The following is a 26,594-nucleotide window of genomic DNA, read 5'->3' as shown; positions in this document are numbered from 1 at the left end:
AAACTGGCTAATCCTCCTAGCCTTTTTAAGGTCTCATAATATAACCTTTCAAATATGTTTCTATTGTCTTGATTAAAAGCAGATTTTTCCCAGGGAAATCACATAGGTAGTATGTTTTTTCCTTAAAAAGAAATTATGAGAGGTATTTTTCTCTAATGACAGGATTTTGAATTCCCAATGAATATGGATGCCTAGAAAGTTCCAGATTTCTGTCAAGATGATTTAGCCTTTCCTTTGAATAGGGCAGTAAGAAAATCAAAATCCTGCAGTAGAATTTAAATCATTGCAAATGAGCAGGCTCCACTCGGGAGAAATTGCTGAGGAGAAGTGACTGCTGACAGAGCTGGCAGCGCTGTGCCTGGAAGCCAAGGTTTGAGTCCTGGAGAAAAATCCACAAAGATAGAAATGCACAGGGGGAAAGAGTAACTGGTTTTAATCTGCATCCTGACTCTCAGGGAGAGAAATAAATCATTTTGTATGCTTCACATACTCTGTACAGACCCATAGATCTGTGACAATTGAGAGAAACATGAAGTCAGGCTTCTGTGTTCAGGGAGCTAGCATGAGCCTTTGAACCTGGCCAAAGAGGTTTGGATGGCCAGATCCTGATACAATCAAAACCAGAAACAGTATGGTCATGACTTCTTTGGGATGAGGACCACAGTTTGGGTATCCCTTTGTGAAGCAGTATAGCACTGACAGAAAAAATAGAGTTCTGGTTTCAGCTGAGACACAGGTGGTGGAAAATTGCCACAGCCAATCTTATATCTGTCCTTCACTCTGAAGCTTTGGAAACATTCTTTTCAGGCCCTATGCATGTCGCCCATTTTCTTTTATAGTAAACTGCTTTGCTGAGGCTGTGGTTGCTGTCAACTTTACCTTAATGAGCAGTATATACTCAATGTGTACATGTAATCCACCAAAGTGTGAGCTAAAAAGATACATGAGCTCAGGCCAGTCATCCTTTGGGTTTATTTTATGTGATCCAAAATATTCTGCAGGAGTGGTGACAATGGTAAAAAACTTCTTTTTAGGACCTGAAGCTGGAAGGTGTTGAACTGCACAGCATGCAAGAAAAGGTCCATTGTGTGTCATTGTTAGCACTTAGATACTGGCATATCTAAGCCTATTTTTGAGCATGGTGTGACAGGAAAAAAAAATACATAGGAAAAGTAGCCAACATTTTCCTTTATAATGACTGACTACTCCTCAGTAGTGTTGTTACAGTAATCTAAGGACATAGCCAGGGCAACTTGCGCTGCTCTGTGACATTTGGAATAAAGAATATAAGGTTGGGTCTTCATGATACTTTCTCTTCCATTTATAGGTTCGAATACAAGGATTGACAGGAAATGTTCAGTTTGACCACTATGGTCGCAGAGTCAACTACACCATGGATGTCTTTGAGCTGAAAAATACAGGCCCTCGTAAGGTATGTGCTGAGAGCATTTACTATTCTGATGTCATATGAGTTGTCTATGATGAAATGATCATGCAGACATATTAATCTGCACTCTGTCTAATTTAAAAAAAATATATTGAATACATGGGTAATATTTCTGGTGAAAGCAGATTTAAACTGTATTTTCCACTAGATACTATTATTCAGTGCAACAAATGGGGAGCACAAAAACAAGTGTGCATCTTGGAGTGGTGGATGTCAGTCAGTCAGGCATACTAATGAAAACCAGCTGGATGGCATGTTGCTAGGCTGCCTGGTAATGAAAAATGGTCAGAACTCTGACGAATAGATATTTCTTGTATCTTATCCAAAGATTTCTGTCTTGAAAATTGCTGGTATTTTTAGGTGGGGTAATTTGTATGTTCTGTGTAAACCTGAATCATAGGCTGTAACCAGCACAGGTCTTTTAAGGGGGAGAGGAGACAAGAGGAGAAAGGAGGAAGAAACAATCCCCTGAATACTTATATTTTCTGAAATTAATTGCAGTGTCTTATCCTGTGTGTTTGATTAGCTGCTTGTAAGCAATTTAAGCAAGTGCACATTAATATGTCTAAGCAGATCCTCTGTGTCTGAATGCACATAGCATATCACTCACCCTAATCACTTTGAAAAGATAAGCCTGGGTACTTTGTTAACCCTTTCTCTTCTGTGTTGAATTTTTTCCGTTTTCTATAGTATATAAAACAAAGAGCAGAAGATGTACTCAGGCTCAAGGATTTTATTTCTTTTGGAAGCACAGTGTCCTGTTTTGTTGGAGAGGTCATCAGAACAAAAAAAAAGTGAGAAGCTGATGTTGAACAGGAGAATCATGGCCACTTCAGTGGCCAAGGCAATCAGAATTGCAGGAAGCAGTCCTCTGCTGTTGGGCTACAGGTGACAAACCCAGGAAATGGTACTACAGGTTAACTGTGTAACCTTGAAGACAGTTACATATCACAGTGATGAGGAGGCAGAGTGTTAAACCACAGACTTTGAGCAGTATTACACATTGGGATGAAAAATTGCCAGTATATCACAGAATAGAGTGGTAGACCAAAGCAAACCATGTGCCTGTTGGTGCAGTTGCCTCTGGAAAGTATGACAGATGGCTGAAGAATAAATTGGGAAAGGTGAATCTGTCTTCCTTCTCTCCTGGGAAGCCAGTGTCTCCTGCCAGGCAATGTGTCTGACCTTGCTGCCACTCCTGCTCCTTTCCTGGCTCCACACTGCACTATCAGCAGCCAGGAGGGTGTATGGGTGGCTGGGGTGCATCAAAGGCAAGTGGTGAAATATGACCTTTCCATCCTCTATTCCCAGTTGTACAGGAGGAAAAGCAAGGTGGAAAAGATGTGACTAATTAGGTCACAACATCATTAACTCATCAGGCAATTTGCTGGGCAGCAAACTGACAGAAGTGGCCTGTTTCTGTTACAGTATTTGTCATCTGTTATGAGAGAGGTGTCTGGCTGGCCCCACTGCAGAGTTGCCCCCACCCTCTCTTCTTGCCTGCAATTTAAGGGGAATGTGGCTGCAAATAGAGGAGCTATGTCTGTGCTGTGCTGGAATCCTAAGGTGCTTTTCTTACCTTTTCAGGCATACCTCTCTGCCACTCTTAAGCCATTACCTGTCTGATATAACAAGCTGCGATAGCTTTGACAGATCTGGCTGCTCACAAGAATTTACTTCTCATGTATTACATAGTATTTTATATGTGGTCATTGGACCAATTCTGTGATCTAGCCTGACAAACCCCATAAAATATGTGAGAAAAGGCTATACTTAATTGAACTAAGAGGACTTTGCTTTTAATGTCTTTTTCTCGCATCCTATATAACATGATTTATGAGTCATCCAGCAATACCTTCTCAGGACTAGCCTTTCCAGTCAGAGTAAACCATGCCTCTAATCTTCAGAAAAGTCATTTTTATTGCACGCAGCTCTAAGGATGTGAAGAGAGCATTACAAACTGGCACAGCTAGTCAGAGGCAGGCTTCCATATAATTTCGTAAAGGGAAACAATAGCTAATGCTCATATTAGGGTCATTTATGCAGCACTTGGTTCTTATCTGCAGAACAATAACAAAACCTGTTGGTGGGGGGAAAGGGTGTGAGAAGGATCACAGAGATGTAGTGGGATGGCTCTTGTGACTGGAGTGTTGCTATCAAAGGATACAGGTTCATTAGGAAGGACAGGCAGGAAAGATGAGAGAAGGGGCTGCATTTACATAAGAGAGCAGCTGGAATGCACGGATCTCTTCCTGGGGATGGATGAGGAGCCAGTTGAGAGTTTATGGGTTGGGATTAAAGAGACAACAGGTCAAGGTGGTATTTTAAAGGGTGTCTGCTCTAGGACACCTGAAGAACAAGTGGATGAGGCCTTCTACAGACGGGTAGGAGTAGCATCATATTCATAGGTCCTAATCATCGTAGAGAGCTTCAACTACCCTAATATGTGCTGGTGAGACAACACAGCAGGATATAAGCAGTCCAGGAGGTTCCTGGAGTCCATTGACAAGAATTATTCCTCCAAGATATAGAGGAGCCAACAACGAAAGGTGCGCTGCTAGACCTCCTACTTACCGAGAAGGAACTTGCTGGGGACATGAAGGTCAAAGGTCTGCTTGGAAGATAAAGGGTAAGGCCCTAGAGGTAAAAGAGGCTTAAGATACCTGCTTAATTTTCAAGGGTTGCCTTCTCCAAGCTCAAGAGAACTCCATCCCAAGAAATGAGAACTCAGGTAAAAATGTTAGGACACTAGGATGGATTAACAAAGAGCTGCTAGCCAAACTCAGACACAAAAAGTATGCACACAGAGATTGGGAGCAAGGATGGGTGACCTTGGAGGAAGACAGAAACATTGTCTGATCATCCAGGGATGAAGTTAGGAAAGCTACAGCCCAAATGGAATTGAATCTGATAAGAAGAGCTTACACAGGTGTGATAAGAAGAGCTTACACATGTGACAAAAGGACAACTAGAGAAAATGTGGGCCCTTTGCTTGATGAGACAGAGGACTTCAGTACAGAGGACATGAAAAAGGCTGAGGTACTGAATTCCTTCTTTGCCTCAGTCTTCACTAGTCTTTGAGAATCCCAGGTCCTAGAGACAAGAGAGAAAAGCTGAAGCAAGGAAGATGTACCCTTGATGGAAGATGATCAGGTCAGGGAATACTTCACCAAACTGGACATACATACATAGGTCCATGGGACCTTATGGGGTGCACCCGCACGTACTGATGGAGGTGGCAGATGTCATTGTGAGGTCACTCTCAATAATCTTTGGTTGATAATGGCACCTGGGAGAAGAGCCCAAAGACTGGAGGGAAGTACTCGTTTATTCTAGGAGGAGAACACAGGGAACTGCATGTAGATTCCTGGGAATGTGATGGAGCAGCTATTCTCGGAAACTTTTTCCAGGCACATTAAAAACAAGAAAATAATCACGAGTAGTTAGCATTGCCGAATTCTCCAACAGGAAGTTATGCTTGGTCAACTTGATAAATTTCTACAACAAAGTGACTGGTCTCATAGATGAGGGGAGAGTGGTAGGTATGGTCTACCTGGACTACACTAAGGTCTTTGACAGTATGTTGTGTGGGAGACTCCTAGAGAAGCTATTTGTGTATGCGCTGGATAAGCAGACAGTGAGGTAGTTTGAAACCAAGCTGAAGGACCAGGCCCAAGGGGTGGTGATCAGTAGTCTGAAATCTAATTGGAGGCCAGTAACCGTAACCCAGGGGTCAAAACTGAGTCCAGTCCCATTTAACATTTTCATTAATGATCTGGATCTGGATCAGAATGTACCACCAGCAAGTTTGCTGATGACACCAAACTGGGAGGAGTGGCTGATATGGCAGGGGGTTGTGCTGCCATCCAGAGGGAGAAAAGGGCTGACAGGAACCTCATGAATTTTATCAAGGAGAAGTACAAAGTTCTGCATGGGAAGGAACAATCCCAGGAACCAGTGCATGCTGACAGCCGCCCAGCTGGAATGCATCTTTGCAGAAAGACACTGGGGGTCCTGGTGGACACCGAGTAGAACATAAACCAGTAATGTACCCTTGCAGCAAAAAAAGCAGATGGTATCTTGGGCTGCATTAGGTAAAGTATTGGCAGCAAGTTGAGGGAGGTGATCCTTTGCCTCTCCTCATTGGTGAGGCCACACCTAGAGTTCTGTGTCCAGTTCTGAGCTCCTCAGTACAAGAGATGAATGGATGTGCTGGAGAGAGTTCAGCAAAGGAACACAAATATGATGAAGGGACTGGAGTGCCTCTTCTAGGAGAGCCGGAACTGTTCATCCTGGAAAAGACTCAAGAGGGATCATACTGATGTGTACAAATACCTGACGGGAGGGTGCAAAGACAATTGAGCCAAGCTCTTTTCATTGGTGCCTACGTACAGGAGCAGAGGCAGTGGGCACAAAGTGTCACACAGAAGGTGTCTTCTGAACATCAGGAAACACTTCGTAATTTGAAGGTATCCAAATGCTAACACAGCTTGACCAGGGAGGTTGTGGAGTCCTCATCCTTGGAGATATTCAGAAGCAATCCAGACATGGTCTTAGGCAACTAGCTCTAGGTTGTGCAGCAGGGTGGTCCCTTTCTTCCCCAATCATTCTGTGATTCTCTCATTCACCATTCATCATGTCACCAAGAAAAAAAGTAAACAAATTATATGCATATATATATATACACAAATATGCACGTATATGCATGTATATGCACAAGACAGTCTAGGATTTGGATTCTATATTCCAGCTTGGGCAACTAACATGAAATTAATTATCCAAAATTTTGAGTGTTCTGTTGCTCTTAGTGACTTGTGTGCTTCAGCAGGAGCACCTCAGTGGTTGCTACAAGGCACACAGGCCTTCAGAAATAGCAGTATTCATCCAAATGACAAACCTGCCACAGACTTACTTTGAGGCTGAATTTTTTTTTTTAAATGTTGTTTCCTAAAATACAAATTCAACCTCTGCATAAGTGTATGTGACTGCTGTACATTCCAGTTGCAATCCAGATAGAATTGGATATACTTTAACTGCTGAATTCAATCCTATCCTTTGAGGAATTTTTTTCCTTAGGGATTTGATGTATTTATAGGAAAGCATATTGTTATTTAGTGCTCCCACTGTGACTGTGAATCTATATACTTACACAAGTGTCATGATATATATTCTGTATATTTATGCAGTAATCCAGTTCTGTAGTTACTTTAGCACAGATTTGAGATGTACACATGCAAGCTCACGCCCTTGCACACAAACTAAAATTCCTTTTAAAAATGCCTGCCATTCCTCAAAAACCTCCTCTATCTCTGTCTGCATTTTCATATGCTACATACTTTTATAACACAACGCATCATTCATTTTCTGCTTTCCTTCTGAACTTTCCAGCAACAAGGAATTGCACAACAGAAAGCAATCATTCTCTACTATAATGAGCTTCCCAAACTGACAGGTTTTGGTGTGCATATTCTGCCTTTAGCTGGTCACAGTTTTTGACAAGAACTTGACATTTTCAATTATCAATTGTATCTGTGACTCTGGTTGTCAGGATGAAAAACAATATCTGTAAGTGCATCTTACTTAGAAGAATACTTCCTCTCCACTCTAACAGCAATGCTGAAGCTTCTTGTTAGCTGCAGACACCTAAATCAAGGCTCCTGTGCTGTACAGCAATTGCAAAGAGAAAAGGAACATTCAACTAAGTATGACAGAAGTTCTGATCAGGTAGAGTTTGTGCTTGTTTGCTTCACTAATAGGAAAAAAAAACCAAACCCAAAACAAACCCCAAAAATCCTCACTTGTATTCAATCTCACTCACACATAATGAATCACTTCATGTATTTGTAATTCTCTGTGGTGAGTATTTCTGCACACTGCTCTAGGGACTCCTGAAATGACTTGCCTCTCCATTTTTTTTTTTTTTTTTCAGAAAAGGAAATGAATGAAACAGTAAATGTAAATATTAAGAGGAAGGTTGGCTGGTTTAAGAATATACAGGGTTCTTTATATAAGACCAGGAATTAAAATCACTCCCATGCACTTCTAGTCTCTCATGTCACATCGTTGATGTTTCTCCACATCGTAGAGGCAGAATCCTGTGTGATGGTGAATTTTAGTTTGGTTCCACAATAATGTTAGAAACAATATTGGCTGTATAACTGATCTAATAGTTTAGCCAGTTCCCATCATACTGAGGTCTTTCCATCCAAGGCACAGACTGTCCATTTGCGCTGAAGTTACACTGGGGATTTCTGCTAAAATTCCCTTTCTTTTTCTGGTAGGATGGACAAAGCATTTCTCTCTCCCAGCTCTTGGTCTCATGAACCCCTGATTAATCAAGGGTGAAGGGAAGGGGCAGTGGCTGCTGACTGGTCCCCAGGTGCTTCTGGAAAGTGAGCTGTGCCAGGTTGAATTGATAGGAACCTTTCAAAATCACTGCCACTGTCTGCATCTTTCCTGAGGAAAAAGATCAGTCTCTTAATTCATTAGGTTCTCAGCAGCTTGGAGAGCCCCTTTGGCTGGGATTAGAGCGCTGTTCTACTGACATGTTTGTGTTCCTGCTGTCTGTTTGACATGGAGCTGAGTGCTGTCAGTACTGGGTCAGAGGAACAGCCATTCCCCAGGAACCTATCAGAGGATCCACAGATAACCATGATCTAGTTGCAGAAAAGAGAATGGCAAAAAAGGAAAAGGGAGGGTGGGATTTTTCTCTCAATGGGAATGCAAGAACTAGTGATTCAAACCTGGCCCTGGTTACTGCCAGCAATGAAAAAGGCAGCTGTGTCACCATAAGGCTGCTCTGGGGAGAGTCATGGCAGCCTAAATGCTTCCAGGGAGAGGAAAACCTAATTTTTATCATGTCCCTTTAGGCACTTAGCAGAGATATTTTTAAAGTGAAGTTACTCTCACCATGCTTTTGAGTCAATGGGGAAAGCAGGCGCTTTTCTAGGAAGAGTACTTATTCTGTGTGAGCTGAGTCACTGTCTGGTGGTGCCTGTCTGTCAGTGAGTGTAAAGAAAACTTTAATAACATGGCTTCTAAGGTAGGTACTAAAAGGTCAATGCCAGCAGTTAGGTGGAACTAGCCGCGTGTAAGTCCCTGGGCTGGGGTCTCCTGAGAGGCCCATCACGGAGCAGGGAATTGAGGTAAGCATTTGAATTGCAAAACTGTCATCCAAGTGTCTTTTGCTCCTCCATCTAAGACCTCAGATGATCTGGAGGATTAAGGAATGAAAGTTTTCTCTTGCAAAGAAAAAATTATCATAGCTCATTTATGTCTCAGGAAGGCATCAAACTAGTGAAAATGGGATTTAAATTGTGTGTCTGGTTGTAATAAGTAGCTCAGATCATTCAGGAACAGCTGAGTGGCAGTGGTATCATGTCCAACTGTGCAGAAGTGGTGCAAGATACTACACCCAATGTGTTAGATGCATACCACCTGGGTATGAGCATGACAGCATTTTCTTTGATTCTTCAGATCAGTCTGTTGCTCTTATAATCATTTATATTCGTAATTGTAGAGAATGTAAACTTTTCTGCTGTAAATTATATACATCTTGTTTTGCAGGTTGGTTACTGGAATGACATGGATAAATTAGTTTTGATCCAGCATGAACCTACACTTGGAAATGACACTTCAGCCATTGAGAATAGAACAGTAGTTGTCACTACAATTTTGGTAAGGCATTTCTTTTTTTAATGCTTATACTGGTGTGTGACACAATCTCGTTTCTATTTATGGTCTAATTTAGTCTGCCAGTTCCTAGTCTAGTGGGAGGGTGAAAGCCATGTATCTTAATTATCTTGACTGTCATATCTGTGTAGATTTTTTTTGGTATGCATATAATATAATGATTCACTTGAAATCAGGGTTTTACAGTTGAGTTGTGGTGATTTTTTTTTCTGTATTCAGTCTTTTCCATTTTTTACTAAAGTAAAATACAAGTAAAATACTCAGAAATACAAGTGAATTCTTTCAACCTCTAATTGATAAATCTTGACTCACAAGAAACTGGGAAAAAGATAAAACACAAAACCTCTAAATGACAGAATTGAACAGAGCGTATAAAATGAACTGTTTATATAATGCCAGTGTCCCTTTTTATTGATACCTTATAAATTCAAAATTAACATTACCAAGAGCAAATCTTCTATGTAGTATAGTTCTGTCATCTAATCACAACTAGATTATGTGTTTTTTAATTGTGAATGAAAAAATGAATTTAGTAGATGCATTTGAACATATTTATTACTATGCTTATTCAGCATTTCAATAGAATTCCAATTTTAACAAAATCAAAATAGACTTGGGGGTTGATTTTCCAGTGTTACTGGTGTTTTTGAAGACTGGTTGCAGAGGAGAATGCAGTTGCTTCATTCATTTACATTTTTAATACATAGTTTTTAAAACTACTGTTTTGTACAAATCTGTATTTTAAACAAAATATTTAACAATTTTCCCTCTAAAGTCTGACATGCCCTTTTAAGCCGATGTTTGTCAAAGTCAACTGACAAAGGGTGACCTTTACCTGACCGCTTTTAAGATTTTACATCTCAGTTCACTGCCCTTTTCACCTGCTTCATTTAGACAAGACATTTTAACCCTTTAGAATAAACTGTGTCAAATGGGAAGGAACATTCTGTATGTGTTGTTAAGCAGTAATTTTTCTGAGTTAATACGGAGTTGAAAATGATTCAAAGGAAATGTCAAGACATTTTCATACTCAAAAATGCAGGTAGTTACCAGATTTCTGGCAGGTGTATCAGGATTTATACATTAAGTATATTATCATTCCAGGACACAAATCAACCAAACTACTATGCAGGAATTCAGAATGTAACTCCTAACCAAATTGTGTAACTTTTTATTTTATTTCATTTTTTTGCATGGGACATTTAAAATATATGTATCATTTTCCTAAGAAAAAAAAAAAAAGACTTGGTGATGGAAAAAATATACTTCAGTACAGTCCTCCTCTTTTCAGCCTCTGATGAAGAATCCTATTTTAAGAAATTGATCAAGGAAGAAAAGAGTCCCAAGATGCTGCGAACATTCCTAACTAAGGCTCAAGTATTAACCACCAGTCTAGTAGCATTGAGCTAATTTTTCCATATGGATTACTGTTCCTCTGACTGGATGACCAGGCACTGAACCACCAAGAAAAGTTCTGTGGCTAATCTGAAATGTCTAGAACAGATGACGTTATTCTTCAACTTTGCCAAGCTGAGAAGAGAATGATGTGAATAACAAGCTTTCAGTCGAAATTTTCCTCTCATACCAATCCTGATATCTTTGACTGAAGCTACCATACATGAATACTGCAATTTCCATAAATAGCTCCAAGCTTAGGAGAAGCAAGTAAAAAATAATAATGAAAAGTAATATAAAAGGTTCCTGTTTGCTAGAAAGGAAAAAAGGAAAACAAGAAAGCTTTTAAAATGTGTTATCTTGCCTGTCCTGTTTGCATTGAAGCATTTTGATGTGCATAATAAATGTTATCTTCAAAAGAACTTTTCCAGTTCTTGCATTGAAAGGACTGGTGGGTTCATTTTAAAAACCAAAAAGCTGAATTAATATTCCAAAGCATGCCCTATCTTTATGCAGCACGTCACCTTGGGATACATGCAGTTAATTTGAAAGCAGCACTGCTTCTTGACCACAAGTGTCCCCTTCTCAATGTTTCAAAATCACAGTGCAAGAGAACTATATCAGAATTTGGTTTGAATAAGAATATATGGTGAATTCTGCCTTCTCATGGTTATCTCCCATTATCTCCCGTGGGAGCTGCACACATGATGCTGATGGCAAATGAGAACCATGATTCTTAATATTGACCTGCCAGGACAATGTATTTAGTATCCACAAGCATATGATCACACACACAAAGGAAAGATATATTTAGGATAACTCAGAATCCTGTTTTTTTGCTCTTCTTTGTGTTATAGTCATGTTGCAAATGCCAGACAGCAACTTTTCCCCTCTTCATTGTCCTCTTCACACTGAAGGGAAGTTGAACCACTGTAGATGACACATGTAATTTTGGTTGCATGCGTATTTTCCAACATTAAACAGATAAGCTTCTGCAACCAGTGCTGTCAGGCTTTTTAGTCTTTGAAGGCAGGTGTCGTGGCAGCATAAGATTACTAGTTTTCAGCATGGCTTGCTTTAATTTTTGCCTGAAGCCAAATAGCTCAAGTTGATTTGCCCTCTGTTTCTTCAGTTTTTATGTGTCTATGCTTACTGTGCTGTTATGTGGCTGTATGGCTACTGCATAGAAGATGCATTATAATGAATTAGCTCTGCACTCAAAGAATTTAGTACAGTGTTGTCTATTTGGCAAAATATTATGTTCGTTTGTAACACAGTGAAAGCATGTAGAATTTACTTTACAGTTTTGGTTTAGTGCATAGACACTAAACCTATCTCCAGCTAAAGAATGTGGTGAAGGAGCAGCCCAGAGAAAGGTGGCAGTAGGGACAGATGATGCTGTGCATTGCATGGGCTGCAGTGCAGCCCTCCTTTTTGTAGCTCCTGGGAGAGACCTGTACCCTGCATGTATGGCCCTCTGGGAAGGACAGCTTTTCTACCTGTGTGCAGAAGTATTCCCTCTGGGGAGGGCTTGGGACCTCCAAATGCACAGTAAGCTCACTGTATGGCTGGAGAAGGGATGCTATGTGCAGCCCGCCTCTAACAGTGAGTGATTTACCCATCTAGGAATAATGATTATCTCTAGTTTAGTAAATTAAGAAATACGGTGACAAGTTGCTGAGATGGAATGTAAGGGAGTAGGGTGAGAAGACTACTCCAGTCTCTCTGATCCATTTCATGGTACAGTCTTCAACTCTGTACCTACTCTGAGACTGCAAAACTTAAAAAATCATGAAAATCCTTTAGAACAAAAGCTTGATGTGCGTGAGCTGCATCTGTGTTGTGGCTTACAGCTCAGTATTTTAATGGGATGGTCTGGCAGATTAAGGTTCAAGGGCAGAATCCAGTTCACAACTGAGTCACCTAAATGTAGATGACTTTACAAAGGGTACTGACTCAGTTGCCCACTGAATGAATGCCCACTCAGTGACATTTAAGATGCTCTAGGGTATAGTGCCTATCCATTTCTTACACTGGCAGGAGGACATTTGCCTCTCTCGTGCCATATAAAATCTCTCCATCTGGATGTCTGCACTTTCAGGCATGTGGAATAAATTGTGCCCCAGATATATAATTTTTCCTGAAAGCCCACTAAGATTTAGAAATTGATTCAATATCCCATAGGTGGATGCGTAAGACAGAGGTTATCAGCCTATCCATAAAGCGGCAGGACAAAGGACCTGCAGAACTGAACTTGGAGGTCAAGCAGTTTACTTTAGGGCGTCTCAGATGACAGATAACCTTCATTAGGTGACTGAGAATCATCCTCATTGTTTTGACAGATAAACTCTTGATGGAGTCTTACCTCAAAAATTCTAACTATGACCTTTCTCATAATAGAAGAATATTTTTTCATTAGAAATCTTATTAATTAAATTCTTTATTAGACTGGAGAATAAAGTGAAGTTTGTTGCATGACAACAAGAAAGACTTCAAACCGAATCCTGGACAGTTTATTCAGAAAAAGGGAAAAACAAAACAAACAAACAAAAAAAAACAAACAAAACAACAACCCAAAACCACAAAAAAACCTTCCACTGACATCTACAGAAGTGTCTTTCAGAATAAAGTGTGATGATGTGTGCCACTTCTGTTCTAAAAATCAAACATTTCCTTGCACGAATATTTGTCACTTTTGCAAATTATTTTTACAGTGTTTTAAAGACTTTGAAATGAACTTTAGAATAGGAAAGCCAAACACAGATCTGTTTGGTATTTGAGTTAGCTACTTTCTCCAGCTTCCCTTGTAACATGAATCATCAGTTGTGAGCATATTACTGTACACATGAATTTGTGGCAATGTGGTGGAATGATTTGTTTTACATCTATAAAGGTAATTGTTGCAGACATCAACTTGTATTTACAAATGTTAAATATTGTTATAAAATTGTGAATTATATAAGTAAAGCTTGCACCATTTCAAATATCTGATCCATGCTAGTCGTTGATCATTTCAGTGTGGACTTTTCCTTGATTCACTACCCTACAGAATACTATTAAGCAGCTGAAATCTTGCAAATATTGCTGTGTTAAACCTCATTCAGTAGTAAGTCAAACTTGCATTTTACGTCAGTAGGTTAAGTGCTTATAGTTCAAAAATGTAGTAAATTCAAAGATGGTGGAGAGAAGTAATATTTTAATAAAGAGAAGAGTCTAAAACTAGAAACAGTGAAAAAGCATACCTACCATTCTCAGCTATTTAATGTGATCTGATAAAAGATACTACCACTCCATAGATGTCTTTCATCTCTTGTACCTTTAGACTAACATGGTTACACTAAGATTAGTATTGATTTAGAAAATGCTATTGTAATTGTATTATACATAAAAAAGTCACTTTTTTCAATGCCACAGATTAAAAAAAAATCATTAAGATATGGCTGAGTGCATGCTATTGATCAGATGTTCTATTATTGTATGTTCCTATGATTCTGTTTCATGACTTTGAAGACTGACCTTGCAAGTTCATCTGTGTAAGTTGCTTGTTAGCAAACCAGTAAAGCATGTCTTGCAGTGCCCTGATGTTATTATAATAACATCTGCATACCTCATTAGTTTGAAACAGCCCCAAATCCTGAAATGCACAGAATTTAGAGCTAGTGCTACTTACTGATTTTTATTATTTTTTTTTTGCAAACAGTCATTATCAGAAAGTCACATTCAGTCCTACCTACATCCCCCATCAATTTCTACTTTGAAAATACATCCATTATTTGGCAGGTAAAGTAGGCACAACAATTAAAGAAACATATTTATTCTGTGTAAAATAGGAGGGATAGGACAGCATAATAAAAGGTAGTAGGTGCTCCCATTATTTTTAATTTTATTGTTTCACACTGGCAGGTCGCACTCTATTGCTGCTTCTTTTATTATTTCTCCTTTTAAAGCAGTCACAGCAAGAGGTAATACCTTATTATACGAGAGAATTGCATTCTAAGAGATTTTACTTGCTGTATTTTGCTCTAAATCAGTAAGATGAGAGGTCCACACACTTCTTACTGTGTCGTGAGCCCCAGAGCTGAATATGGTGCACCAGGTGGGGTCTAATGAGAGCAGAGTAGAGGGGGAGAACCACCTCCCTGGACCTGCTGGCCACGCTCCTTTTGATGCAGCACAACATAATGCATCAAAAGCCTCAAACACTGAATTACTGCTAAGGGAATGGGGCCTCAGGAGGCATGTCCATAGCAGAAAATAACGTAAGGAGATGATAGGAGGAGAGGTATTCTGGGAATACACCTGAAACATTCCTGCAATGCCTGATTCTGTGTTAAGGAAACATTCAGACTTCCCCATTCCCAAACCATGTTGAATTTAATCAGGGACTTTCTCTCGCACTAAAGTGAATGTACCACACAACTTTCTTCGTTCACACTACACAGTGAACTGTTCTACCATCTGTATATGGAAGTGGGTCCTGGCATACTTACTACAGGGAGTAAGGTGCCTTTTCACCTTATAAATTAAACATGCTATTCCCGCTTGCCTATAAAGTTCTTCTCTTGTGTGGATACACACCCCACCAATAGGAGCTACATTTTGGTGTCAGAAATGAAAAATTTTCCTGACACACTGAAAATTGTTTTATTCAGTCCCCCTATCTCTCATGTAATGCCACATATCCTCCAGTGTCAAACACCTAGTAAAGGTTACAGAATTGCTGTTGCTTACAGCTGATGTTGATGACATTTCAATGAAGCAAATACTCTCAGACTACACATTTACTTCTATTTTTGTATTAATTACATATGCAGGAAGTATGTAGTTGGTGTCAAAAATCCAGCATTCGCAAGGTCCAGCACAGAAGAAAGTTTACATGCTTGTATTTTGTGCTGTAAATTCAAACAAAGGGTGGTATTAGTGACAAGTGTTTTATCTGGAACTGGATATGAATATAAATAGTGTGCAGTAATCTAAAATACCACCAGAAAGCATAGTTTTACATAATGGTTGCTGAAGTCTGAATCCACACAGAGCAAAAAAAAAATAAACATGACCTTGTTTTTCCAGTGTCACCTTGATTTCCCAGTCACAAAATGTTCACTATTGTCATTGTACGGTTTACACAGGGAATGTAGGATCCACTTTTTGAGACATGTTTTACTTGTTTTCAATGGTGCTCAATGGAGCAATTTGGTGCTCCAAAAATATTTTGGTACTTCTTTTTCATGCAGCATGTAAACTCAGTGTCAGCTTAATGCCATTCTTGTTTATGCATATTGCTTAGATTCATCCTAAAAGACCTTTCAGAATCTGCACTGTTTATTCAAAGGGGCAGTTATGTGTTTCCTCAGGAATGTATCTTTATGTTCTCACTAAAATGTATGTAGTCTCTTAGTAACTATGTGTTCTAAACCTTAAGAAAGCAGATCATTCAGGCTGTGCATCTGAAGTTATACCAACAGTAGCCACACTATGTTAGAGAATATGCTTACTTACTGAAGTCAAAAGTGTAAATTATACCTTGCATTATCCCACACTCATTTGTACTGTATAGGTTCAACCTTTTTTCATGCTTTAAATTTAGCATATACTGGACTAAGGTCTTTCATATAAAATGCATATGCATTTTCGTATAGTTTCTGTGTTCTCTAATTAGTAAGGTTGATAAATCTTGTGAAATGTATAACCCAAATTGCAGTGTAAGTACGTAAATGTAAATATTTACAGTGTATGTATAAATACATTGTAAAATAAATAGTGTAAATAATGTAACTATTACAGTGAAAAGTATACCTTTCCAGAAGGATTTCTGTTCATGCATTTTAATTTACATGTGCTAGTACTATTCATGAACTTTTGCTAAAATGTCTGCTGTTCAGTGAGTAGATGACATGTTACATTTCAGAGGATGTTCAATATACTTCTCCTTTACAGTTCTACTTCTTTCATTATAGGAAGCCCCATATGTTATGTTCAAGAAAAACCATGATACGTTTGAAGGGAATGACAAGTTTGAAGGATACTGTGTAGATCTGGCATCAGAAATTGCAAAACATATTGGTATCAAGTACAAAATTGCCATTGTTCCTGATGGAAAGTATGGAGCAAGGGATCCAGAGACAAAAATCTGGAATGGGATGGTGGGAGAACTTGTTTATGGGGTAAGCATAACAATTTTTAAAGCAGGATTTAATTTGTAATAGTCTTAGTCATAAAGTAGGAAGCATATGTGCATTTTATTTAACCTTAGGATCACAGAAAAGAAAGTTCTGTTTCAGATGTGTGTGCTTTCGTTTGTTTTCAAAAGAATATCAAATAATTTAATGCAAATTCTACTGTTTATTCAGCTAGTACCTCATAATATAATATCCTTAGTTTGCACATTCCTTAAAAATTCATTACTATTAGAATAACATTAGAACTAATGTTAGAGACCATATATTCTTGATATATTGTAAGATTTAGTTGGGAAGTATATCACTCATACTTATTTTCATGTAATAGTGAAAAAGCTAGGACTCTGGGTCTAGTTTGAGAAATGGAGAATCTGCCATCATATATTAAATGTATAAAAAAAAACACTACAGGTAAGTAGACAACTAAGTCAATTCAGAATTAAGAAACACTTTTAAGATGAACACTGAATATAAAATTTAAGAGCAAACCTGGTAAGAGCAGCAACTAAGAGCTTTATGCTATACATATGTGGAGAATGATTAGTCAGAATAGCATAAAAGTTAACAATTCTGTTGACAGGTGAAGTTTAAATATTTAATTAAAATAGTTCCAACAAACCCAAAGAAATATTTACAGTATCTGGTGTTACCAAAAGCAACAAAACTCAGAGCTGTGCTTGCTGAAGACCACAGTTGCTAGTATTTGCCCTAAAAATAGATCAGAATTCTTAGAGAAACTTTTCATTTCAGTGTTGAAATAAAAAGATTAAACTCCTAAAACTATTCAGGTGAGAATATTTTCATCCATGAACTCCTAACATGCCTCAACCTCCCTGTAAAAGACTACTGCATACCGGTTGGTCCATCATCAGTTGCAGTTTTCACAATTCCAGTGACAGTTAGGGCCACATGTGGCAGAAGCCTAATGGGTTTCTGTCAGCCCCATTTTTGTTCATTTCTGTCAGCTAAATACAGGTGACAAATTTTGTTGAAGTCTCCTCAACTAGCACCAGATCAGTGAACTCCTCAAAATGAAACAGACCGTGTATTCGAGGAGTGTGGGAAATGATGCCCCAGAGTTTTGTTGATTTCCCCTCCACATGGGAATGGGGAGGTTATACCAACCTCACAAAACTGTTCTCAGAAACTCTTGGAGAAGCCAACCTCACTTGTCTTTAAAGAGCAGAAGAGCTGAATGATCACCAGGCATGTATATCCATTTTAATGGCTTGGAAACAGCTCGGCTATAGGGATATTAGAAATCAAAGTTTTTTCCAGCCATTTTTATCATAATGGAGATGACCCCTTTTCTGGCTTTTAATCACAATAGCAAACACGTGAATGTCAATGGCTGTGCACTGTTTTGTACCAGGAGGTTTTTTTAAATCCTCTGAGAAACTTTACAAATTGTGAGAAAATTCCCTTGCCCAGATGCATAGTTTCAGTAGCCTATCATCTATTTGAAAATTATAGAGGAAATTTAAAATTGCACTTTAGTTTTCTCTTTGTTGTTTTAGGGGTTTTTTGTTTACTAGAATATGACCCACAGCTATTACATATCTGAAAGCAACAAAACTCACAGGCGTAAGGAACCTGTTGCAAATCATCTGCATGAAGAGAACATGCCAAAATACATGGTCAACACTTCATTTTTTGTAAGGGAAAAGAATGAGGTGAAGGCTCTTTAAAGGACTGATTGCCAAGTTTAAAAAATCCTGCTGCAGTCTGATTGTGAATCTGGGAATGAGCTGCAACAAAGCCCTTGTGCTGCTTTTTTCTTGAAATAATTACCAGAAGTCTGCTATTGCCCAATGTATTTGCTGTCAGAAGGCTCCTTGAGGCTATGTCTATCCCAGTATCAGTGGCACCAGTGAATGTTCCTGGGCACTGAAACTCGCCTGACAAATTTGTTAAATGGCAACAATGGTCCCTGGTATTTTCCACCCATAATTACTGTCCAAAACAATTTCTGAGCCCAGCTAGACACTAGGATGGGGAAGAGACCATTCCCTGTAAGCAGCTTAAATGAAACCGTGCTAGTTTAGAAGTTAAATGACTTTTATAGTAGTGACACAAGACTGTCCTTTGCCAGCTGGCCTTAAGGCTAAGAGCAAATCCAAACATGCTTAATGTACTTTTACAGGTGTGGCTTTAAAGGAAATTGCTCTTTCTGTTTATTTATAAAAGTTTGCAGCTTAAGATTTACACAGGGAATGCGTGAAGAGCATCCTCCCTGCAACTTCCTTGTGTTCTTGCCAGATGATTTACAGAGCATCAGGTTTCCTGGTCTATTCCATATGAAGAAACCAAAAAAAATCAGTCAGCCAGAGACCTTCCTGCAAAGCTCTGCTATAAGAGGATGTTTGTCTTCTCTGACAAACTCAGATTTGGAGATAAACACAAGTACTCTGACTAGCTGGCTGTTCTTCAAGCTTTAAGCAAGGCTTTCCATATCCAGCCAGGATTGAGACAGAATTTGCAGTTAAATTAGCATGTTAACAAGATGATCTGTCTCAGAAACATTTTACAGCTTCTAATTCCCAATCACATTAAAGGAATTGTGCTGGCCAGTGAGATTGGACCTTGCTTGTGCCACACAAAAGGCTCCCTGGCTCTTTACAGGGTACTCCAATGACCCAGTGCCAGCAATGCCGCTTAACCCCATCCATGTTACTGAGAGTGGACATGTGCCAGTTTCAATCCATGTCCCCTCAGGACCCATATGCACTGTTGGTCATTCTGGTACCTGGACACTTGAGATACTGCACAGAGCAGCTTGGTTGTTAAGTAAACTCTGTGGCTGAGTTTTTCATCATGTCCCAGGGGAAGCGGTTTATAAAGTGCTGTGGTGTACAGTTTTGCTGTGACTGTACAGAAGGTCATTGTGGGGGATTGTTTATTTTCTTGTTTTGTTTTTAGCACTCTACTAAAAACTACCAGGAAATCTTGGTCATTTGTCCCTGATGTATCCAAAGTCCTGCAGTAGTCCCTGCAGGACTATATAGGCCCTGATACCTAGCTCACAGGAGAAATGCTGTCTGGGGATGAAATACCATTAAGCATGTACAACAGGCGTTTCCAAATGCACTAAAGTCAGCTTCAATTAAATATTAATTTTTCTGACACAGGATGCTGTTCTTTCACTGATGAGCACAAAAGGTCACAACTCATTTCTGTTTACAATCTGAGAAGCCGTGAGCTGCTTGAAGAAGTTGAAACACTTTCTGCATGATTTTACTCAGATAGGTTTACCACCTTAATACAACAAGCACAGATTTTATTCACAAGGTTAAAATAATATATTCCAAAACAGTAAAAGTCTCTTACAATCAGATTTAATCTTGTCCCATTGCATAGTATCAAAAGCATACAGAATCCATCAGTACTTGGTAGTGGTACAGCCTTGATTGAAATGCTGTTACAGATGCAGTTGATTTAAGTGTGAAGTACCATTAGTCTTTGTCAAAACAGATTTCACTGGCAACAAAATCAGTAATTATTTTCACTATTGTTATATTGTTGAGCATTTAAATCCATAATTATATGGTGTACATTAGCTGGGCAAAGCACAAATGGTGATGATTATCATGCACAGCTTTGTCATTATTTAGCTTTCAGCAGCTAAGAGTTTATGTAGGCCTTTTTATGTAGGCCTTAATGTGGCACACACTAGTCTCAAATAATAAATAACATGATCAGATCAGGGAGGCGACATTATGAATCATCTAACATTAGATCACTATCGTAATAAAATGGGATGTTTCTGTTTCTCCTCTCCAACTCCATCAAGTGGTGTAGGCAGCTAGTTCTGACGTAGTTCCAAGTTCAGCTTGTACTCTTTGATCATTTGAATTTGGTAAGATAAATCTTATCCAGTGTACATACAGTACGCAGTATGCTAATTCGGTCTTTAAAATTAACACAGTTCACACTGAAATGATGCTATCACTTTTCCACCTCACATTTTAAAAACTAGCAGTCCTCAAGGATCCTTATTTTAATCCCAGGAGCAATCTGCAGACACAAAAGAAGTGTTAGGCAACACTTTTGAAGACCAGTGACCAAGTCTATTGTTTACACTGGGTTAATGAAGATACCACTATATCACAAATACAGAGATTAGCAGTAATAGATCACAGTTTTCCTGAGTCTTTTGGTTAATTTATTTCAAGGACTCAACATTAGGCATTCCCAGTAGCTGAAATTTAGAAATATAAAAGGCATTGACTCTAAGGAGGGAAATCATTCGTCTAGGAAACACAAAATCATGAGTGAGAAGAAATACAAAAATATGAAGCAATGCCAGTAGTCCAGACCATCCTACAATATTTAGACTACAGAAATCAAATTTACTTTACAATTTTGGGGATATTTTAAAATGTGTTTTTCTTCATGTAATACCCATCTTCATAAAACATCTATTTCAGTCAAACTTATGAAATCACAAGATTTCAAGAAGCCACAATTTTAAAAATGCTTTGCATTACAAAATATGTACGTATATCTATAAAATATATAGCAATCTTAATACAAATTTGCATTTTGAGACCATTGCACCGGAATGAGTCAGTTCTTTTGAATTATTTAGAATTATACAGGTACCAAAATAGGTTTAGATTTTAGCTACAAGAAATTAGTTTTAAATTAAATTCCATAAAATATTTATCTCAATATAACTTAGTGTATGAAATAAAAAAAAAATTATTTTAAATGCATACACCTGATTCAAAGTTAAGAGATGACAAAAAAGCCTACATTTCAGCTTCTTTCTTTATCACACAAGCTACTTATATAACGCTTGAATTAAGCTATTTAAGTACATCTTTAATTTTCAGCATGTTTTACTCTCATTGCAATTGATGAGATTTAAATATATCCTTGTATGTTTTATTGAGTATGAATGTCCTTAAGAGCATCCCAAAAGGCAAACATGCTTAAATGCTTTGCTAAACTATGGGCTGTGTGCTGTATCTGAAAATGCTACCCCATGAGATGAATTCAGGCTAACTAAGTAGAAAAGAAAATTCCCACAGTGCTAGGATGGACGTTTATGAATAACTCTTAATTGTGCCTCTTATTTGTTACCTGGATGGCGTAAATTCAGGCAGATTATCTCATATATTGAGGCCTGAAGCAGAGTAAGACATTGCAGAAGACAGATTTTGAGTCTACCTTATTTATAATCAAAACAGTTTTCTCAAAATATGCCCAGTTGCCCTCCGTAGCCCATAAGCTCTATAGAACTCCATGCTGGTCACAGAGCACAGGCTCTACTCTCTGAATCCACCTAGTTACAGCACAATGATGATGAACAGGAGAAAGGCTTCAGCAGCTTCTGCATCAGTTCCCTTCCCACTGTCCCAGTTCCTCTTACAATTCTTATATTAGGTTCTGCTCTAATGACAGCTTTAGCATACAAGGCAATGGAAAACCAAGCAAGGCAAGGAGCAAACTTTATATATTGTTGAATCCCTAATGACAGAAATGATCCATTAGCACAGCTAAAATAGTTCATGCAGACACCAATGTTGGCAGCTGTAATCACCACCAATAACGCTTAATTCAACCATTCATTCTAAAAACTTATCAGAGAAACACACTAAAAATTATTCCTGTTGCTAATAGGAATGGATTTGGCACACTATTTATCATGATTATGCACAGCTTTCTTTTGTATACTTGTCTTTTTTCACTGTCTGAAAACTGATTCATTCCTGGTGAACTCTCTTTCGCCCAGGACAAAATGACATACCTAAACTGCTGCCCACCTCTATAAGATTGAAGAGTCTTTTCCTTAGCAGGAATATTAAGTATTACTATAAATCTGTAAAATAAAAATCTGTGGTATGTGTCTTACTAAACGCATATTGAGAGTGTAGACTGTGATAGAAAAAAACCCAGAAAGATGTTCTAAGGAACATTTAAGACACAGTGTCCTGATGTTAATGACATACCTATGGAATTAGCTGCTGAGCTGAGTGTATAAACCAACTCTAATTAATCTATACATCTATATTTTTTTTTTCTTTATAGAAAGCAGAGATTGCTGTTGCGCCTCTGACCATCACTTTGGTACGAGAAGAGGTCATTGATTTTTCCAAGCCTTTTATGAGTTTGGGGATATCCATTATGATCAAAAAGCCCCAGAAATCTAAACCAGGAGTGTTTTCCTTCTTGGATCCTTTGGCGTATGAGATCTGGATGTGCATAGTCTTTGCCTATATTGGTGTCAGTGTGGTCCTGTTCCTAGTTAGCAGGTTTAGTCCATATGAGTGGCACACAGAAGAACCAGAGGATGGGAAAGAAGGACCCAGTGACCAGCCACCCAATGAGTTTGGCATATTCAACAGCCTCTGGTTTTCCCTGGGTGCCTTTATGCAACAAGGATGTGATATTTCCCCAAGGTTTGTGTCAAATCTTTTTACATTTGCATTTTATCTTCAACACTGAAGCATAAAATCTTCCTTCATTTATTTTCCTGGCAGTGTTTTGAAGTTCATTCTTTAGGAAGCCTTTTCATTTTTTTCTTTTTTAATAGTTATGATGAGAGCAACAGGGAAACTGCTTTGAATTTCTGTCATTACTATTATTTTATGTCAATGTGCATAATCACAAACATCTCTCAGAAACAGCACGTACACACTGGCAATTCCACTGAGTTGAGTTCAGAGGAACTGTGTTGCTGCTAAATTAGTTCCATTGTATTATAATTATGAAATGCACACTATTGTGCTGAATATTTGCCTTGCATGAATGAATGTCCCATTTATGTTCCCTATCAAATTCTACATCACTGCTTCCAGAATATCAGTATCTATGAGAGAGGGAATATTTGACCATCTGTTCCTGAGAAGCCAAACTGTATTGCTAAACTCTTACAGGGTGGGTGCCTCAGATGTAACATATGATCCCATTCCTGAATTTCTCAGCCTTTTAAGGTGCCTGAACTTTACTGTGCAGTAACTGCAACCTCTCAATTAAACATTATGACCCAATCTTTCAAATTTGAATGCTATATTTTAGCCACTTACAGTGAGATTTTGAGAGTATTCAGCATTGGCCTAACTCTACCATTATTGAAGCTAGCAATAAAACTGATTAAGAGTAGATGTACATTACTCCTTAGCAACTCTCTCATCAAATTACAGATGTTAAAATGGAAAGTATAACTTTTTACTTAACATCTCTGCTACCACAAAATGCTTGCTTCTTAAAGAAAAATGTGAAAGTTCAAATGGTTGCAGTAGCTTGTAGCATATTTGAAAAGGGTGACAGGAACATTTTAATCCTAAAGCCAACATAATCTATTTGCAAAGCCATTTTTCTTTAAGAGGAAACAGAGAAAGCTACTGATCTGCAACTACCATGTTTTACGTTTGTCTGCAGAAAGAGATTACCTATCCAGTATTTCTGGCAAAATTTTTGCAATGATAGACATTTCCTGAAATAATAAGAAGACTGGGATTACTGCTCAAGAGAATTAAAACTTCTGTATGTGCGTGATATGTATTAATACAGTGGACTCGGCACTGTAGGCCTTAAGATTCAAGAGGAAACATATTTAAAATGCAAATGATGTCCCTCCCATTGACTGTTACATAGTGATACATGTTCAACAGTAATGGTGCCTTCTTTCTTTCTCTCTTCATGGCTTAAGAGACAGGAAAATGTGCATTATCTTATTCATGTTTAGATCCCTCTCAGGTCGCATTGTTGGCGGTGTCTGGTGGTTCTTCACGCTCATCATTATTTCATCCTACACTGCTAACCTCGCTGCTTTCTTGACTGTTGAGCGAATGGTCTCACCCATAGAAAGTGCAGAAGACCTTGCCAAACAGACTGAAATTGCTTATGGGACACTGGATTCAGGGTCAACCAAAGAGTTCTTCAGAGTAAGTTGGCATGTCCATTAGAGCAGCTCTCCCTAGTGACTGCTCTTATAAGATGCTTGGAAGTGTGAAATAATGTTACTTTATTTGTAATATAGTTTGCAACTCCTGAAATACTTCAGCTGCGTTTTTACCCCCACAACATCTTTTGTTGGAGTTTTCAGTTATTTTAATTTGTGGAATGTTATTGATCCTATCACACTGGGCAAAAGAGGTGCCTCGAGGTATTCTGAAGCCAGTGATAATTAAAGCAACATTGCACTATTGATTCATCTGAAGCTACAGGACTGAAATTATGTGCAGTACTGGAAGCCTATGATGGTAACATGGAGTTATGCAGATTTTGTTTCTGCTTATGGATTTGCCTGTGTGGATTTTGTTTTAGGGTCTCGGGTTTAGGCAGGAAATGCACTTTATAATTTGCTGACTTTCAGATGAATAGTAAAGAAAAAATACATCTTGGAGGGATGTGGTTGGAACATTAAGAAATAGCCTAAATAGCCTTTCGTATGTCTATACTGCCTCTATTGATTACTTCATTTGCTTTCCTGTGTTAATGTGGTTCGTATGTAATCCTCATCACTTGCCAGATGGAAAACAGGGTCCCTGGACATCACAAGGAGTACATAATAACCAGTCCTCCCTGCTTTATTTCATGTCTCTCGCAGATGAAAGTTAAGCCTAGCTGGCTGAACATGTGTGAGTTTAGTGTTTGAACCTGGCCCTGAATAAATGCTGTGAGCCAGTCATTCTTCATTGGAAATTACACAGTTTAGGAGCATTATTTATCTGAAAGGTGCTGTTTAAGGCATTTTTACAAGAAAGGAAGATAGAGTGATAATTTCTTCTTATTGTCTGTTTGAAATGTGACTGTTCCGTGTTAGATACTCCCACACACCTTGACTGTTTTCAGTTTGGCCAAACTGAACTCAGTGAATCATTAACAAAATTATGGATGGGATTTGTGAAATATAGACAGTATCAATTCAAGCACAGATGCTCAGTGAAACAACCTTTTATTGTGAGAGATATCCCCATAGAAGACCTTGCAAATATTTCCCAGTAGTTGTAAAAAGATTATGCCTTATGAAATATAAATGGCACTTAACCAACACACAGTGGTTGAGCCTTAACATAATAAAGCTGCCCAAGGAATTCAGTACAAGCCACTGTTTTGAAAAAAATGAAAGTCAGCTCTTGTGACTGATAAGCAGTCTGGGTCACAAAAAATTCATTATTCTTTTAAATCATCCTGTAAACACAGATACTTTTTTATTTGGATCAATATTCCATGAAAGATCTGTCCTTAAAGAGAAGATTCTTTGTCTGTCTACAATGACAGCCATTATTTCCCATTAATATTAAAGGGTTAAGAAAAAAAGAAAATCAATGTACTCTTTATATTTTTCCTTTATTTCAAAATACAGAGGGAAATATGGAAAGTAACTACAAATACTAAATATAGTTGCATATGCAGAATGGTTTAATCTGTTATTTAATGATTCCTAGTGATTGTTAGTGATACTGTACGCACTGTTTCTAGAAATATTTGTCACAAACCATTTTTCACAAAATATCTTCGACAGACAATATTTGCATACTGCTTGTGTAATACATGAATTAAGACCTAGACTGAAACAATAGTGCAAAAAGACTTGTTTGCCAAGTCTAACATTTTGTGTGGCTGGAATCAAACATCATCACTTTGGGGATTAGAGTCATGTATAATTTTTTGTCAGTGATTACTATCTGGCTGAAGATGAGCCTTCAGGACATTTTCTCATCACTTGATCATTTCTGATCCAAATGTCAGAAACTCTAAAAAGACATGCAGCCTGCTTTGGTTCTGTATTGAAAACAGAAAAGGGAAAAGGCATTTAAAAACCAACATAAAAAAAAAAAAGACGACTTGGATACTGATAGCTATTTTCTCTTATTTTCTGTTTTGGACAAGTGAGAGTTGCATTTTTTTTTTTGAGTAGCTTGCTCAAG

General features: G+C 38.3%; 1 protein-coding gene across 10 annotated transcripts in view; it reads left to right on the top strand.

Moving 5' to 3' along the window:
* GRIA4 (glutamate ionotropic receptor AMPA type subunit 4) overlaps window positions 1–26,594 on the top strand; it is a 217,457-nt gene that overhangs the window by 146,925 nt on the left and 43,938 nt on the right. For 9 of the 10 annotated variants that reach the window (XR_009964150.1, XM_062615344.1, XM_062615338.1 and 6 more), the window contains exons 8-12: window positions 1,328–1,432; window positions 9,014–9,124; window positions 16,492–16,698; window positions 22,747–23,117; window positions 24,407–24,605. Coding sequence is in view for 9 of the 10 variants with exons in the window: in XM_062615344.1 (XP_062471328.1) it covers window positions 1,328–1,432; window positions 9,014–9,124; window positions 16,492–16,698; window positions 22,747–23,117; window positions 24,407–24,605 (993 nt within the window). In the remaining variant the exon portion in view is untranslated. Of the gene's footprint in view, window positions 1–1,327; window positions 1,433–9,013; window positions 9,125–10,430; window positions 13,526–16,491; window positions 16,699–22,746; window positions 23,118–24,406; window positions 24,606–26,594 lie in introns of those variants that run through there. The other variant, XM_062615346.1, reaches the window with a different exon arrangement.

The sequence above is a fragment of the Pezoporus occidentalis genome, unplaced genomic scaffold (genome assembly GCF_034315485.1).
Source record: "Pezoporus occidentalis ecotype Australia unplaced genomic scaffold, CSIRO_AGI_Poc_V1 ctg18, whole genome shotgun sequence".
NCBI classification, from domain to species: Eukaryota; Metazoa; Chordata; class Aves; order Psittaciformes; family Psittacidae; genus Pezoporus; species Pezoporus occidentalis.
The sequence above is the reverse complement of the archived record's forward strand: the minus strand, read 5'-3'. Positions and strand labels throughout refer to the sequence as shown.